Source organism: Ochotona curzoniae, unplaced genomic scaffold, assembly GCF_017591425.1.
Source record: "Ochotona curzoniae isolate NIBS_2020 unplaced genomic scaffold, NIBS_Ocur_1.0 scaffold_3223, whole genome shotgun sequence".
NCBI classification, from domain to species: Eukaryota; Metazoa; Chordata; class Mammalia; order Lagomorpha; family Ochotonidae; genus Ochotona; species Ochotona curzoniae.
In genome coordinates, this window is record NW_024467108.1 from 4548061 (window position 1) to 4565286 (window position 17226).

A 17226-nucleotide genomic window follows, 5' to 3' on the forward strand; every position below is an offset into this window, starting at 1 on the left:
AAGACCTTTCTGTCTCTCCTCATCTCTGTAAATTTGCCTTTTCAATAAAAAAAAAATTGATTTGGATTAAAAAACTGCTTTTAAGAACCACTTAAACTCTGACAGATTTAACCTAACTATTTTAGAAGCCAAGAGTATGCTGAACAGTTGGGAGTCAGCAGTGGGAATTTTATGCTATTTTACAAGCAGCACAGAAGAGCCTAAGCTTTGGCTTATGTTGTTGCTTTGCTTGCTGTGTGACTTCTGGCTGCTGGTAGGCATCTCTGGGCCCAGACCTATCTACTTAAGAGGATTAAAAAAAAACTCTACACTTACAAGACTTTGGATAAGGTTAGACATACTGCTCAAACTTGGGTGTTTGGCTTGGCACTTGGACATTGAGATGCCTGAATTCCATGTCCGAGTGCCTGGGTTTGGGTTCTAACTCTGTTCCTAGTTCTAGCTTTCTGCAGGTGGATACCCTAGCAGGTAGCAGGTGGTGACTAAAGTGGCTGGGTACCTGCCTGTCATGTGGGAGACCAGGATTGAGTTCCAATTTTTTGATGAGTAACATTGCTTTTCATGTCTTCTGAGGTCTGTTCAGGTCACCAGTGTGGCAGGGATTCTGTGCTTGAGTCACCATCTGCTGCTTCTTAGGGTGGACACCAGCAGGAAGCTGGGTCAGGAGCAGTTGTGGGGATTTGATCCTAGGTATCTGATGAGGGATCAGAGACATCTTAAGGGGCAGTGTAATGCTAGGCCATATTTCTGCTCCTTACATATTTTAATGGGTATTTCTTCAGGTATTTAGTTCATCATTCTTTCAGTGGAAGGTCTTTTTAACAAGAAAAAAGACAAGTCTCTAGCACCTTGCAGTTCCACTTCCTTATGTGTAAAAGGAGAGAATAAATGTGTCCCTCTTTCCTATGTCAGAGCATCAGTTGAAATTACTGTGCTTTGGGCCTCCAGACAATCATCACTGTCATGGTTTTCTCCCCATCCATCTGTTCACACTCACTGCACTCTGCGGGATCCTCTTGTCAACTTCTGAAACACCGGTGCCCTCCAGTTGCCTACCTTGAACCCGCTGTTTTTCTGTACTCTTCATACTCTTCCTTGGTGGTCCAGTCCCTTTCCAAGTACTTGAGTTTTTTCTCTACATGAGTTCTACCTCTGAACTGTAAGCCCTGAGCATATAACAAAACAGACACACTGACCTACCTCGCAGAATACCTTTGCTACCCAACAAAGTGAGAGCTATTCTAGCAGGATGCCAGTTGAAGCCCCAGGAACTTTTCTTCCTAGCAGAAGGAAGCTGACAGTACATCTTTGAGGTGACAGCAGAGACTACTGCCATCGTTCAAGACTAGAGAGATGGAAGCAGAAGGACTCCCGGACATCCCCGCCTATCTTAGCTTGTTTGTTTGGCTTGAACAACAACTGCAGGTTCTCGTAAGCTTAATCACGCGGTGACTCCAATTCTACCTGCTGTTTCAGGTGTGGAGCCTTTTTATTGCAGCAATCAACACCAGCCCGTGGCACCAGGGATACAGCTGAGGAACTGACAGGTGTTTCCTTATCAAAGCTGCCAGAAGCAGGGTGCTCTGCCCTGAGAGCATAATCTGCTTCACGGGGATCTTGCTCACTTGGCTATCTTGCACATCATGCTTATTGGACTTGCTGAGCAGGAAAAGTTACAAACACCTGTGATGCTATCATTTCATACACATGTGAAATAAGAGGGAGGTAAATGCTGCATGAATTTAGCATCCTGTCATTTTAATTTTCTTCATGTCTAGCTATCTGGAGCATATAGGGATACACCTCCAACAAAAAAAGGCACAGTCCTGTACCTTGCATTACAAAAAAACCCACAAAGCTTCATTGGCTTTTTTGGGTTCTGAAAGTTAAGCAAAAAACATCTATGCTGTTCTGACTCATTTATTTACTAAGGATCCATTAGGCTGTCAGTTTGAGTGGGATCAGAAATGAGAAAGGCCTCTAGGACAGATCCAGAGAGCAGTGCCTGCTGCTCTTCCAAAGGACATTCACCAGATCCTGCATGCCACTTTTTCAGCATCCCAAACTGTGAGCGTAGATACACCCCATACGTTGTGCTAGTATACATGATAATGCAAAATCCTAAAAGCACCACCATTTTACCAAGGCTTTGTCATCCTTAAAGAAATTTCAAAGAGTTTCTTCACAGACCATTCCAAATAACTTATCATAATTTATTTTAGAAAAAAAAATGGAGGCTGACGCTGAGATACAGTGGGTTAAGCTGCCACCTCTGACACTGGCATCCCATATGGGCTCAGATTTGATACTCAGCTGCTGTACTTCTGAGACAGCTCCCTGCTAATGTACCTGGGAAAGCAGAAGATGGTCCAAGTGCTTGGGCCCTGTCACTGATGTAGGAGCCCCAGATGGAGTTCCAGCCTGTGGGCTTTGGCCTGCCCCAATCCCTGCCATTGTGGCCAGCTGGGGAGGGAACCTGAATATGGACGGTCTCCCTTTGTAACTCTGGATTTTGAGTAAATAAACAAATCTTTATTAAAAATGAAAATAATACATTGAAGGTCATTATGACTGCATAAAATAAGCACTTAGATCAACATGGCTATAGTTTCTAATATTTAAAAAAACTTGTGAGGACAGCAATCTCATTTTTAGATCTATGATAGTCCTTTCAGTATAATGTCTTAGGTGGAAAATGTGTTTAATATCTATTGGGACAGAAATGTCCAAATTCTCAAATCTCATTTCCTTTTTTTAAAAAACAAAGAGATAAGTGTTTATAGCTGTATGTACAGTGAAAATCTATAATAAGAGTTTACATTTTCAGATAATATTTTTAATGATTGAATAACTTTTATAAATTGCTTTTCAGGCTTCATGATTATATGAATTTTCCGAGAATGGTTTCTCATGCATGAGGTTTGGCAAATGTACAGTGCTAATACTTCCATCTGTTAGTGGTTATTTCATACATGGAATGTTTACATGAGTGGTTAAATAGTAGACAAGTACTCTGGATATTCGTGGAAAGAGATTTTAGTCTTGTATAACTGGTAACAAGGTATAGTTTGCATAATTATTGCTGTTAAAATAAGTCTCACTGCTTTATAGAATCAAAGTTTGAATGTAAAGATTATTTGCCCTTGGGGCCAGTACTCTGGCACAGTGTATCCACTAAGCCTCTGCCTGGCAGAGGCTGGCATCCCATACAGGAGCCAGTTCAAGTCCTGGCTGCTCTGTTTCTGATCCAGCTCTCTGCTAATGTACCTGGGAAAGCAGTGGAAGATGCCTTGAGTTCTTGGGCCCCTGGACCCATGTGGGAGACCTGGAAAAAGCTCCTAGCTTCAGACTGGTCCAGATCCAGCCAGACTCTCTTAACTCTACCTTTCAAATAAAAATAAAAAAAATATATATATATTTTTAAATAAATTTTGAATTTTTAAAAAAGATTTATTTATTGGAAAGTCAGATATACATAGAGGAGGAGAGACAGAGAGGAAGATCCTCCATCCAGTGATTCATTCCCCAAGTGAGCGCAATGGCCAATGCTATGCCGATCTGAAGCCAGGATCCAGGAACTTCTTCCAGGCATCCCACACAGGTGCAGGGTCCCAAAGCTTTGGGCTGTCCTCAACTGCTTTCCCAGGCCACAAGCAAGGAGCTGGATGGGAAGTGGAGCTGCCGGGATTAGAACCGGGGCCCATATGGGATCCTGGCGTGTTCAAGGCGAGAACTTTAGCCACTAGGCCACGCCGCCAGGCCCAAAATAAATATTTTTTTAAAAAAAACATTATTTATGCCAAAAGGAGCCATACTATTTAAAGTGACCAAACTAAAGTTACAAATACTTTGAGGTGGCCAAATGTAACTAAAAGTCTTAAAATGATACAATATTTTATAAAAATAAAAACAGAAGTCCTTCAGGAATGAAGGCTTAGCACATCAGTTAAAGGAGCAGGGCCAGGGAGATGCTGCAAGAGTGGCAGGGATGGCAGATTTCTAAACTCTCACTGGTCCCTTGACAATTAACAAAGGTAACTAACTGTAGCCATTACAGTCAGTCCTCCATTGATTTGACTAACCACAGATCAAAACTACTGGAAAATCAAGTCAGAGCTGTCTCCCATCTGCTGGTTCATCCCCCCTCCCAAATGCATACAACACCCAGAGCCAGCCCAAAGTCATGAGCCACAACTCCATCTAGGTCTTCCACTAACAGGGTCCAACTACTTGAACCATCACCACCGCCGTCCAGGTTGCACGTTAGAAGAAAAAAAAAAAATCAGATTTGAAGTGGAGCTGGGGCTCAAACCCAGCTATTCCTGTGGTGGGATGTGGTAAACACCCTTCCCCTTATTCCTTTTTAGAGGATATTGAAAGTGTCTTCAGTGCATGAGGAAATGTTCTTGTGTTTAGGCGAGGCATGGTGTAGTTGCTAATGTCATAGGGAACTTCAACAAGGAGAGATTAGATGTCGGGATTCCTAGTGTTGGATGGTGCCATCACTGCTTGTTCATTCTTAGCCCTCACATCTTCTCTGCAAGCTATTTCCTGGAGTGCCTGGAGTCAGCCTCCTTGAACTACATCTCCCAGCCTACCTTTCCAGGTAGGTGCTGTCAGGAAAGGGATGGGTCAGAGGCTGACAGCCAGGGCACAGGCAGAGGCAACCCTGTTGTCTGGCTTCTGTTAGCATTTCCAGAGATAGCAGCAGCAGTGGAGGTGCAGTACTGACAGGAAATAATAGATCATGGCTGGGTCATAGGTACATGGGAGTTAGCTTACTTTTAGCTCTACTTTTAAACATGTTTGAAATTTTCAATCATAAAATAATCAACTATTTAGCTCTTCCCACTGAGAAGCAAGCAAGCAAGCCTGTCTATTTGCAGTGCGTCCAGTGGCTTTTGTATTACTAACCTGGATATTACAGTCTTTAGGTGGAGAAAAGGCTTCCTAGAAATCGACTCAGCCCCGAGGAAAATGAAGGTGTGTGCATGCTCAGGTGAGAGCAAGTGCAGAGTGACAGACACATAACAAAGAAACAGAGGTGCACATGGAGCCCTGGCAACATCTTGGGGTACCTGTGCCTAGCTGTAAGGTCCACTTCTGGACTTTTCAGACACATAAGCCAATCAATTCTTTTTTTTTTTTTCTGTTTAAGCCAGTTTGAAATGGATTTGCTTCATTTGCCAACAAAAAAGCCCTAGCTAATGAAATCCTGAATATAGCAGGCACTGCTTTTAGCACTACTTTTAATCCCCTTTAGCAACTAGTTGACCTCCGTTTTCCCCAGAGAGCTCCATTACATGACCATGATTGCAATGAACATTATCAACACTTTTTATCATCACCATCTCAAAGCTGGTTGGTGTTTACTAAATGCCTATTGTGTGTAAAGTACTGAATCACCACCTGGGTGCTATGGATCAATCAGACAGAGCTACTGCCCTCAAGGAGCTCACACTATGCTTGGGAAGGCTATATCATCCATCTACTTACTATAAAGATATATATATATATGTATATATATATATATATATATATACATGAGGTATAAATCACAACAGAATAAGCTAAATGCTAAACTTACTGGGAAAATATTTACACTCAACAGAGGCTTAGAATAAGCAGGAAAGGGCATGGCAGCCAGAAAAGACTTCTGGTGGGGAAAAGAGCACTTCAGCTAGGCCCTGGTATCTGTACAGTAACTATACAGGAAGACAGTACAGGAATGACTGAGGTCTCTGGCATCACAAAGACTGGTCTAATCCCAGCTCTGCCATTGACAAGCTCGGTAACTATGGGGAAGTTCTTTAGCCTGTCTGTGCTCCAATTTCCTCTTCTACATAATAGCGATAATAAAAATCATCTACTGCCTAGAGCTATTCTGAGTGTCATGAGTCAACAGAGGTAAAGTGAGGTAAACTGAGTCTGGTGTATAGTAAGCTGCTAAATAATTGCTGCGGAGGTGAAGGACCAAACCATCCTGGCCAGGAGAAAGGACCTCAGCAAAGACAAAGAGTAGGAAAGTACAAAGCTTTCTCAGTGGTCAGGGAACAGACTTACTGAGCTGGAATAGAGAGCTCATGGAAGGGAATCACCTGGCAGCAGCAATATCTACAGTTTACAGATGGCCAATCAGCAGCAGTAGCTGGCAAAGCCACAAGGAGTCTCTTAACAGCACTGAGGAAAGGGGGGCACCTGACCCAGGCCTTTCCTGAGAGCTTCAGGGTATGGCCTTCTCCTTCTATGAGCGCCCAGTCTGTTTCCATGGCATTTGATGCTGCTCTGGGATATCTTTGCAGGTACTCACAACCAGGAAAGGCTCCCGAGGGAACACAGGATGGATTCCATGATGTACAACTTACTGCTCGGTGACAGCCCAATCGGGTGGCAGGGAGGTGAGGTTGTTGCCTGTGAGGAGCAGGACCCGGAGGCGTGGCAGAATTCCTAGATCACTGATGGCCTCTGTGGTCAGGCTGTTGAAGGAAAGGTCCAAGAACTGCCATGCCAAGACAAAACAAGGGCAACAGAAGCACCACACATGACAATGCTGCTCATTTACAAGGTGAGAACTAGCTACTCCCCCTGCCCTCCAACTCCCACCATCCAGCCAGAGGTGTAAATATGCCAGTTATCCTGGTCTGATCAGTATACATCACATACATGCACTGAAATGTCACATTGGAGTTCACAAATATGATGATTACTATGTGTCAATTAAAAATAAAGGTGTTTAAATAAAAGCCTTTGAGAGCCAGTTCTCAACCTATTTCCTAGCCTTAGCTGACAGTACAAAAGTTTGTTTATTCTGCGGTGCTAGCCAAAATGACTTCATCCCAGTTCCTCACCCCATCCCACCTATATATGTTTGTGATGCTTTCCACCTGGAGAGGAGTGCCTTTCTTTCATGTACCTGAATCTACGGCTTCATCAAAGCTTTCCCAGTTCCCCAAGCAGATGGAGTCTTTCCCTGCCCCAACTTCAACAGCCTTCCCTAAACGGGTATCAGAGTACTTGTCAAAGTCTGCCAGGTGTCTAAGATAGCAGAATACATGTTGAAGAACTAGGGCATTGTTATATGAGTGTGGTAGCATGGTGCCCGCCCTCGCCCCCGCCATACACACACTGCTATACACACATGCACAGCAAAGCCTACTGAATGCAGTCAATCTCCGCCTGTTATTCAGCTGGTTCAGGAACAGTCTTTGGGTCATCTTTGTCCACATCACATAGTCAGACATACACACACACACCAGAGAAGGCCTGGACTGGCTCTGACTTTGCTGCTGAAAAAAAAACTGATGGGTTCAGCAGACATGGGTTGAAGTCCTGCATGTGTGATCTTCCTTAGCAATAAAGTAGAAGTTAGTGACTCTCACGTAGATGCAGCTTTTAGCCTGGCATCCAGTAAATAATAATTGCATACGTAACACTGGCTGCCACTGCAGTCATCATCCTCATCGTACCTTCATTCATCAACCCAATGTGGCACATTGACTTTGAGCTCCCAGCCTTCTTAGGAACCTAGATGCCACTATGAAGGAATTTCAAAGTTTGTAGGAAAATGAATTAAAAGTTCACTTGGTACAAAGAAATGTGAAATTCATGCACATCTTTTCACAAAACTCATTTCCCACAAAGTTTCAAAGATCCCCTTAATAGAAACGTTAAGGGAAGCTGATTCTGGAACAGATACCTGAACACAGAGCAGTAAGCACTAAAAGTAAGGGATGATTAGGTCAATCAGGCGTCAGGACAGGCTCCACAGAGCAAGTGACATTTAAACCTTCTTCAGACACACAAAGGTATTCACCAACTTGTAAAGAACAAAGAGCAAGTAGCAGCTATAGAAGCCTGGAGGTGAAAGGCAACCTTGCTTGTTCTGAGAACTGCCAAGTGTTTGAGGTATGGCTGAACCCTGTGGCATAGGAGAGCACTAGGTACCGACCATCAAAAGAACGCCAAGTTCAAGCTGTCATCAGCAAATGCCAGGTCTGAGGGTGATGCGAAGAGAAGAGGAAGGCTTGGAGGGATGGCTCAGATAAGTGCAGGTAAGGATGGGGAAAGGTCTCTGGACAGTCATTAGGATCTATGGATTCTCTCCACATCTTTAGTATCTCTTACTTGCTTTTCTGGTCTAGTCTCCATCCAGCAATCAGATGGTTCTTCTAAACCCCTTTTCTGACCCTACCATTCTTCAGCTACAACTCTTAAGTGGATCACTATTGCCTAGGAGAGAAAGTTTAAACTCTCTTAGCACCAGTTCCTAGTGCTCCAAGGTCAGTTGGTCTACATCTTTAATTGTCTCTCTTTCTCCTGCTTTCTCTCCAGGCCCACTCATCTGACACTCCAGTGTGTCTCACTCTCCACCACACATATCCTGTGCTGGTCTATCAGTGTTTGAGCTCAGGAGTGGACAATCTGTGTTCTGTAAGCCAAACCCAGCTTCTTGTCTGTGAAGTATGGCCCTCAACAAAGAATGACTTTTATATTTTGAAATGCTTGAAAGAAATCCATAAAGTAATAGTGTGCCATATGTGGGAATCACAGGAAATTCAAATTTCAGCAATACAAACAAAGTTTTATTGAAATATGCTCACTTGTTTATGTCTTGGCTACGCTGCTTTCCTTCTGTTGCAGAGTTGATTAGTTAGGACCACATGGACCACAAAGCCTGAAATAGCTATTCAGCCTTCTATATACAACATTTGGAGCCCTCTATTCTACTTGCTTTGGCTATTTCATGTTGGATCTAAATTTGCTATGCACAGCCTTGCAGGAATCTGAAATAGCCTTTGACTCATGGACCACAGAATTTCACAGGTGGTTCCCAGTTTACAGAAGAAGACAATCAAATCCCAGGAAGGTAAGTTATTTGGTGGAGGCGGCTTGGCAAAGCACTGGCAGAACCAAGGCTCCCCTGACTACCAGCGCAAGGTTCCAGTGGAACCTCTTCAGACCCTTACGCAGAGAACCACAGCACAGCAGTGGTAAGCTGTTCTAAATTGACTCCTGTGGAATTCTACCCGGGGCTTTCCCCCCTGGAGCAGCTTTTCTGGCCAGCAAGGACAGAAGATTCCAAACCTGGCTTCAGGATCTGCTGAGTCACATCAAGTTTTATTACACATCAAGTATTCATTTCTGTGAGTTGCAAATTCAGGCTATTTGACAGGTTTATCCTTTTCTTAGGGCATCCTTGCAAATCATAGAGAAAAACAGATTTCCTCTTCTCATTTATATTCTGCCTCATAACTTTGTCCTACTCCCTTATGCAAAAGCATTTGCTTGGGCTGGGTCGGGTAGATAAAAGATCTTTTTCAGGGCTATTGAAATATACAGCAGGGTCTCTAAAGTCAGTCATGATCAACTATGGATCCTCCAAAAACTCAAAGAGGTGGGATCAGAGCCTGTAGTCAGGTCATGTTCAAGAACCTCACAGTGAGAGATCTGAAATAGTTCTGGCGAGGAAGACAAGTTGCCTGGCAAAATACACAACACACAACAGCGCCAGAGACAACCCTGCAGAAAAGTAAAAGAATAAACAGATGGGGGTTCTTAAGCAGCTCCCAAGCTGGGCATGGTACGATGGCTCAATCGCCAAGTCATTACCTTGCAAGTGCTGGGATCCCATATGGGCATTGGTTCGTGTTCTGGCTGCCCTAATTCCCATCTAGCTCCCTGCTTATGGTTGGGGAGAGCAGTAGAGAGTGGCCCGAAGCTTTGGGACCCTGCACCTGCATGGAATACCCAGAGGAGGTTCCTGGCTACTGACTTTGGAAAAGCTCAGTTCTGGCTAGCTGTTACTGCCACCTGGGGAGTGAATCAGCAGCAGATGGATGATTTTTCTGTCTCTTCTCTCTGTAATCTTATCTGTCTTTCCAATAAAAAGAAAGAAATGTTAAAAAAAAAAAATAGCTCCCAAACCCAGGGATTGAGGGATTGAGGAAAGGGATCCCTGTAGCTCTAGAACATCTGGCACCTGTTTCTCACTGTACCAAAATCCACCATAAATTTTTTTTAACATTGCAGAAAATTGCATGAGTTGTAAATTTACTATTTGTTGTAAAGGACTTAAAGAATGTTGATTCCTGAACAAGTGTGAGGACCACTCCATCTCAAACCACAGATCACTGTACCCTCAGCATGACTTGAGATCACGGACAAAAGGTACCACGACATTCAGAATGAGAAGCAAGGACATACAATCCATCTGAGAAAAGTGGCCCATTCCACGCAGTTAAAAAAAAAAAAAACTTTGCAGTTAAAAAACTTTGACACATAAAGCCCATCAACTCCGAAAAGCTCACTCTTGTGAGAGGTTTCCCTCTCCGATAAGATCGGGTTACATAAGGTTGTTGTGAGGAACAGCTGATGTTCAAAATCTGAAGCTTGTTAAGTTACTAACTCTTTGGGGGTCATCCCCAAGGCTCATGAGATGCATTTTGCTGAAGTTTGAATCAGAAACACTTTCACTCTACGGCCAGCATGTGGGAGGAGGCTATCATTTAGTGAATGACAGTAAGCTTGGTTACCTGCCCAGTCTCACACTTGGTCCCAAGTTTGTTCTCTATTTTCCAAACGTGCAGTGACTTGTAAGTAGTGACAAGAATTTTGCTCTTTGTACCTTACCCCCTCATTTTTATGCAAGTGAAAGAGGAGGACATATATGAAAAATGTATAACCATGACAAAATAAATTTAGGAGAAAGAAAGGCAAGTGAAATTTTCAGTTCCATCTTAGCCCACTCAGACAAGGATGATATTAGAATCATGAAATTCATCATGGCTCTATTAGTTCAGCTGGTCTTATGTACATCTAGTTGCAAACCTCTAATGTTTTGCAGTGCTACCACATCTGATTCTCCCCTTAAAACCTCCCATCTATGATGCCTTGCTTACACTCACATATCAGTATCCTTTGGATATGACCTTTGACCGCTATTGTCTGGGATCATGCATCAGAGCCAAGGGTCTTATCTATTTCTTGTCACCACTACCATTTTCATTGCTGTCTCTACCCCCACCACACCCTGACCATCACCACCACAACCACTGCCCTCTTTAGCAGCCTGCCACAAAGGAAAGGCCTAGCTGGTAAGGCTCAGAAATCCCCTTCCCAACAGTTAGACTCAGTAGAGAACTTATACTCATTCTTCAGAGCGGAACAGGTGGGCACTAAAAAATCCCTACCTCCGACTTACTTCCAATAACCTGAAGTCTCCATATTTCACGTAGACTGTTTTGATGCCGTTAAAGGCGAGCTCCAGTTCCTTTAAAGCTGGAAATGCATTAAACACCTCTGGATGGGGAAGAGAAAGAGAGAATCTGCAGAAAGATATTGGTAATAACCATTTACTAGGTTCCCACTGGCATGCACCAGACACTGTTAAGGTGCTTTACTTGCACAGCCTCTAAATCCCTAAAAAAGCCTGACAAGTAAGGATTACCACTACTTCCAGGTCTCAGCTGAAGAAGCTGAGAATCAGTCAGGCCCAGTAATTCACTAGAAATGTAACTGCTGCTATGCCAAGAATTGAATCTAAGTCTGTTCAGCTGCAAAGCCCACTTAAAAACTCTTCACAAAAGTTAAACATGCCCAACAACAAGCGACACATCATAGAAAACTAAAGGTTCCCTTTAATCCCAACACCCAGAAATAATAATCATATGATGCTCCAGCTCTTTTTCCTACACATATACTGAAACACACACTTTTGTTTAACAATGGGATCATATTATGTACATTGTACTATAATTGCTCTTCTCTCAACTTATTTTGCATTAAAACATACAAGTCATGTTCTGCAATATAGATGCACTCTAATTTATTTCACTGTCTCAATATCAACAGCTTCAGGCTATGTAGGTGAAAGGTAAGAAACCTTCCCTTTTAGCATCAGTGAAACTTTCTATCCTGTTCCCTAGCAACCTAATACCCTGTTCCCTAGCAACCTAAAACATGGCCAAGCACGTCACCAAGCATTATTGTTTGTGGTACAAATGACCCCAGGTTGGTCGACTGGAAGCCAAATGAGTTCTTGGACTAGGAAGCCAAATGAACGGAAGACACCTGGTGGGCTGCTTCTCTACACGCAGTGACTCCTATAACTGGACATGTCCCCCCCCCCCGGACCTCCAGGAACTATGCCTGTGGAATGGCATAAAGGGTAATATCATCAGAGGGGGGAAGGAGGTCTCTAAGCCAGGGATGCTCCTGCATCCAGGGGTGCTCCTGCGTCCAAATGCTGAATACCTCCATTGTCTCCCCGCTGAAGTGGCACCTGGGGAGCACAGACAGTGGCTCACAGACAGTCGTGTGGACTCCATTGAAGAGGAACTGCTGATGCTTTGCCACTCCTGGCACACCATGTGGGATTACCTAGTGCCTTTTAAGGGAATCTGCTGTCAACCAGAGATGGTGGTGGTCCCTGGTGTGTCAATATTCAATAGAGTCTAACAGAAAAGCGGCTTGGCATGTATTTCAGCATGCTTCCAATGAATATCCTTGCACAACAAGTATTCTCTATCATTGCAGAATGTGTTCTACAGAACTAGAAGCGGAATTACCAGATTAAAAGCTATCTTAAATTTAAAGAGACATTGCCAATCACTTCCAAGATGCCAATTGAGCACAAGAGTATCCATTTTCATTTCAATGCTGGCCAACGTTGGTCCTTTCACACTCGATAGGTAGAAAACAGCACCTTGTTGCTCTTACGATTACCAGTGAGGTTGAACATTTTTCATGCAGTTGGCCTTCACCCCTCAAGCCTGTGTCCCTGACAGAGCACACTGTCCTCTCAAGGGCAGGGACCTCTTTGTGCACCCCTCAAAATCAACACAATAAAACTGAACTTGTCCAGTCCCTCTGCTCCTTGACATGCCTATCCTCCCACATATTCTATCTAAATGAGATTCTCCTTCCTCTCCCCAAATCCCCAAAAAGTCTGTGATTTTCACCTCCTTGGACCCTTCTTTCTCCCTTCCTCTCTCTGTCCCTCCTTTTCTCCCTCCCTTTCTTTCTTCCTTCTTCCCTTTCAATTCCCTCACCCTTCTTGCCACATGCTAAGGTCAAGATTTCATCTCCCCCCACCCCTAGAAAATGGGAACAAAAGTCTTCTTTTATAACCTGCCCTCTTCACAGCTGTTACAGAGCTGTCCTTGTCTATTTACAAAGTCTTCCAGCCTTGTATTACAGCTCATGTTTGGGTCACTCAAAGACCTTGAGGATTCAGATTGCTCTGATATCTCCAGTCTCCATTCTCCCCTCCTGCACCCTGGCAAACACAAAATCTCCTCACACTCCCTTGATCAGGCACTGCCAATTCAACATTTGCTCCTTGGGCCTCAAATGTGAGCCACTCCTACTCCTGCTGTGCCCTCAGCTTGGGTGTTCCTCTTTTCAGAAGTCCCTCCTAGGCCTGGTGCAGTAGCTTAGCAGCTAAAGTCCTCGCCTTGCATGCACCGGGATCCCATATGGAAAGCAGTAGAGAACAGCACAAAGCCTTGGGACCCTGCACCAGCATGGGAAACCTGGAAGAAGCTCCTGGCCCCTGGCCTTGGATCAGCTCAGCTCCAGCTGTTGTGGCCATTTGGGGAGTAAATCAAGGATGGAAGATCTTCCTTTCGGTCTCTCTTTTCTGCATATCTGATTTTCCAATACAAATAAAGAAATTAAAAAAAAAAAGTCTCTCCCGAACCTCTGGCCTGGGGTGAAATTCATCCTACTTGGCTGCTTCCAGCCTGCACCACTTTCATCTCTGTGCCTTGAGCCCATCTCGCCCACCAAACCAGGAGCTGACCAGCGTAGAAACTACTTGCACTTATCCCTAAAAGCCAAGCAATGAACACAGCCCTAACACCCAGCAGGGGTCGCTGTGGATTTGCCAAATGACCATGGCAGCTCTGCTCTCGCAGAAGCTCTTGCATGCTCAGAAACATTTTTGTGCACCTTCTCTGTAAGTGGAAGGAGGGAGAGTGCTGGGCTGGTATAGAGATCTGCTTACTCTAAATTCGACTTCTTACAATCCATGAAAGAGATGTGTAACCAGTCACAGGCAGGTGGACACTTAGAAATCCCAACAAATGAGTGGCTGTGCCAGCAAAAGACAGAAGACATTTTTCAAAAAGAAAAAACTTACCTAGAGGCAGTGTGTTTTCTGAGGCATTGATATAAATCACAGAATGAAAATTCTTGAAATCCTTTTCCTTAGCCTGTAGGAAGGCATTTCATAAAAAGCCATGCGGTTAGTTTCCTGCCCGGAGGCCTGGCTGAAGCTCCAGTGGACAGCACAGAGCCACGCTGGGCCTCAGTAATGTCGGTCCATGGGTGGGTGAGTAAATAAGTGAAGGAAGAACAGTGTCCAGTGTGGGGACAGAGCTCTGATTAGCCGGATTGTAATCCCCAAGAGCTGCATGGATAGAGACCCCTGAAATCTACTTTGTTTCACCAACATGGGTGAACCACATACCAACATTGGTGGGGACCAGGGTGGCTGGCTGAGAACAGGTGACTTCTCAGTCTCAAGGCCAAGACTTGTTGCCAAGAAGTTCAATTCTGAGGAAGGGAGTACTAAATGAAGCGAAGCACAACCTTGTGGGGAAGCTGCCTTTCCCACCACTGAGCTGGGAATACTGTGGCTCAAAACTCCCGCTCCTATGGGACTGCTTGAGACAAGCAATTTCTCTTAGTATAGCATGGGAGGCCTAGAAACTAAAAATACCTGCTATAATGTCCTGCATACATGTTAGCTAACAATAGGCTGTCATCCTGGCTCCGAGCTGCATATAAGCCAGTGCAAAACAAAACAAAAAAAGAAACATGACTCATGACAAAGGACATAGTGTCTACAAGTTAAAGACACACTGGTTTCTTGAGAAAACAATTGTCATTTTTGGTGCTAAGACCTGAAACCACTTTTGAAGGCTCTTGTGGTGGGACCTTAATGTCACAAAATGAAGTATGGTCCAACAAAATTCTGTAACAAATTTAAAGCCAGTTTCATAAGCTGATTTCCTTTAATCCACCTCAAACGGGAGAAAGGCAATAACAACATTTTGGCAAACATTTGTGACTGATTTTTGTTTCTACCCAGTGGGTCCTTGTTTGAATACCTCCTTTGTAGCAAACAAGATCTCCAGTTCTCAGGGACTCCAGAGGGCGCAGTGGTCAAACCTGAACAGCCTGGTGCCCCACAGGTCTGGTTCACCCACGGCAGTCTGCTGGCTGGTCTCACCTTGCTGAACTTGAGGCCGCACACGTTAATGCTGCACAGGTCCGATGGCTTCCGTACACAGTGATGCTTCAGCTGGAACATGGGGCAGGGGTCAGCTCTCAAGACCCATAGAAGTATAATCAATTAATTTATACTCCATTTGTTCATGTTGGGCAATCTCATATTTTTGTTATGTTTGCTTGTTCACGCATTAATCGCCCATTCACTCACCACAAATTTGTTAAGCACTACTTTGGGCCATGTACTCTGCTAGGCACATTAATAAACTTTCTCTGGGCCCGGCGTGATAGCGCAGTGGCTAAGGTCCTCGCCTTGTACGCCTGGGATCCCATATGGGCGCCGGTTCTAATCCCAGCAGTTCCACTTCCCATCCAGCTCCCTGCTTGTGGCCTGGAAAAGCAGTCGAGGATGGCCCAAAGCTTTGGGACCCTGCACCCATGTGGGAGACCCAGACCCAGAAGAGTCTCCTGGCTTTGGATCGGCACAGCATCGGCCGTTGGGCTCACTTGGGGAGTGAATCATCGGATGGAAGATCTTCCTCTCTGTCTCTCCTCTCTGTATATCCGCCTTTCCAATAAAAAAAAAAAACAAAACAAAAAAAAAACCTTTCTTCTAATCCTACCTAAATTATTTGATCTAAGTGAGATTGTCTCCCTTTTTGTAATGAGGAAAACAAGGTTAACAAAGGTAAAGTGCTTTGCCTAAGGTCACACAGCTAGTAATGGACAGATCTACAATTCCAATCCAAATCTATACTAAGCTTCAGGATCTTCTGACTACCATATGTTACCCCATATAATTAAAGAGTTGAAGCAAATCTCAGCTTTGCAGCTTCTAGCTATATTTAATCAAACCTCATTCCTTTTTTTTCCTGTTAATCATTTATTTATAGTATCCATTATATTTAGGCACTGAATTAGGCTTTGAGAAGACAACAGAGAAAAAGCCTAGACACTACATACTTTCAGAAAGCTTACTCTTGGAAAGCCAAAAAGCAAGCAAGTATCTATAAACACGATGAATATTTTAAAGGAGAAATTCAAGATGCTATGGGAGACAATGGCAGGAGGTCCAAACACCAGTCTAGAAATGAGGAAATATTACTACAGTGGGAACTTAAGAGCTGAATAGAATTGGACTCAAGAGAATGGCAAAGGGGACTGTGAAGACTACCTAGGCAGGAAAAGCAAGGGCTCCTGAGTGGATGCCAAACAAGACAAGGTGAGAGAGGTAGGCGCTGGAACGTGTGAGTCCAGGCTGGCTTTGCAGAGATTTTATGCTACATCAGCAGAAAGCCGTCAGAGGTTTTTGTGGCAGGGGCTGCTAATATTTATTATGAAAATCTCTTACAAAAAAAAGTGTAAGACAGGAAAGATGGATACATTAGATGTTGTTCATTATCTTCCCAATAACTACTTCTCCACTTCCTTCTGTTAAAGAACATTGGTGTAATTCTCATTTCTCTGAGATATTCTCAAGTCAAGGGACAATCTTGATTTGTCTAAGCTGATTGTGGAGCTTTCATTCTCTTATCAGTGACTGAGCAAGTGATGTACGTTTGAGACCGAGATAAACATCTGTGTAACAGGTTACTGGCTTGATGACTGGGTGGAAAATAGTGCCAACACAAACACAGAGATAGTATAACAAATACTAGAGAAGAGCTATGTCTGGAGTCTTGGAGAAGGATTGGTGGAACAGCTAAAAAGGAAATGCCAAAGAAACATCCGAGTGGAACCGCAGAACAGGCAGAATGGATATGGCCTTACTTGTAACACCTGAAGTGGCAATCTGAATAACAAACCATATTTGTCAAGTGTAGGAATAGGGCCTGGCATGGTAGCCTAGCAACTAAAGTCCTCTCCTTGAACGCACCGGAATCCCATATGGATACAAGTTCTAATCCTAGCAGCTCCACTTCCCAACCAACTCCCTGCTTGTGGCCTGGGAAAGCAGTCAAGGATGGCCCAAAGCCTTGGGACCCTATATCC

At 44.0% G+C, this 17226-nt stretch overlaps 1 protein-coding gene across 1 annotated transcript in view; it reads right to left on the bottom strand.

Moving 5' to 3' along the window:
* The window catches only part of XRRA1 (X-ray radiation resistance associated 1), a 55469-nt gene that overhangs the window by 24783 nt on the left and 13460 nt on the right, over positions 1-17226 (bottom strand). Inside the window, exons 4-7 of the mRNA XM_040964258.1 lie at positions 15236-15307; positions 14141-14213; positions 11201-11298; positions 6366-6499 (exon numbers count right to left, since the gene is read on the bottom strand). Coding sequence (XP_040820192.1) covers positions 6366-6499; positions 11201-11298; positions 14141-14213; positions 15236-15307 — 377 coding nt within the window. The remainder of the gene's footprint in view (positions 1-6365; positions 6500-11200; positions 11299-14140; positions 14214-15235; positions 15308-17226) is intronic.